The sequence below is a fragment of the Otolemur garnettii genome, unplaced genomic scaffold (genome assembly GCF_000181295.1).
Source record: "Otolemur garnettii isolate 467f Iridium unplaced genomic scaffold, OtoGar3 scaffold00039, whole genome shotgun sequence".
In the NCBI taxonomy this organism is placed as follows: Eukaryota; Metazoa; Chordata; class Mammalia; order Primates; family Galagidae; genus Otolemur; species Otolemur garnettii.
This window is the reverse complement of record NW_003852434.1, coordinates 2332461-2333245: the sequence shown is the minus strand read 5'-3', so window position 1 is coordinate 2333245 and position 785 is coordinate 2332461. Positions and strand designations below refer to the sequence as shown.

The 785-nt window shown below is 54.0% G+C and overlaps 1 protein-coding gene across 1 annotated transcript in view; it reads right to left on the bottom strand.

The window, feature by feature from the left end:
• Positions 1-785, bottom strand: part of PPM1K (protein phosphatase, Mg2+/Mn2+ dependent 1K) — a 17807-nt gene that overhangs the window by 15396 nt on the left and 1626 nt on the right. The window contains exon 2 of the mRNA XM_003790020.2: positions 629-711. Coding sequence (XP_003790068.1) covers positions 629-711 — 83 coding nt within the window. The remainder of the gene's footprint in view (positions 1-628; positions 712-785) is intronic.

Sequence of the window (785 nt, the reverse complement as noted above, 5' to 3'; positions counted from 1 at the left end):
TTTACTGCAGCGCTCACTACAGGTCCCATAGCCACTGGAGCAATCACTTCTCACCTGCACGCTGCTACTTCACTCCAGCTGAACACAAAGCAAGGATCACGGATTCTGGCTGATTCCTCCCCCAGGGAAGTTGCTAAAGCACACATTTCTGAAATGGTAAATGGGCCTAGTGCAGCCACAAACCCTATCTCCTCCCTCCTAGACACAGACACAAAGGATCTGGCTGGCCCACTCTCTGAGAAGTTCGTGCGGAAAGATCCGAACTTTCCAGGCAAGCTGTGGAATGTGACCACCTGCTACGGCCCCACATGAAAGGGGTCTCTAACTGCCCCCCAGCGCAGACACCACCTTCCACTGCCCAGGCAGGTCAACCTACCCTTTCAATAAACCAGGCCTGAACCTGTCGCTTTGGCGCCATCGCTGGGGGATTATTACTGAAAGGGATTGTTTACACCTTTCAGGAACAATCGTCAGGAGCAAAGCCACACTCAATAAACTAGTGCTCACTCCGGCAACGTGAACCCTCGGGAGTAAGGACCATGCTGCTGGAAGCGGCAGCCAAAGGTGCTAGTTTAAACCGGAAGCAGGGGGCGACTACAAAGCCAAGGGCGAAAGGCAATGTACATACACAATACACTTCTCCATGTGGGTGTGACAGAAATCTGCTGCCGCAGGTCCGCCGTGGCCATCGAACACGGCGAAGTACAGGACCTCGTCTGTCAGCTGAGCCAAGTCGAAGCGATCTTCGTTCTCCTTGCGTTTGCCAATGTGCGAGGCGCAGCCCA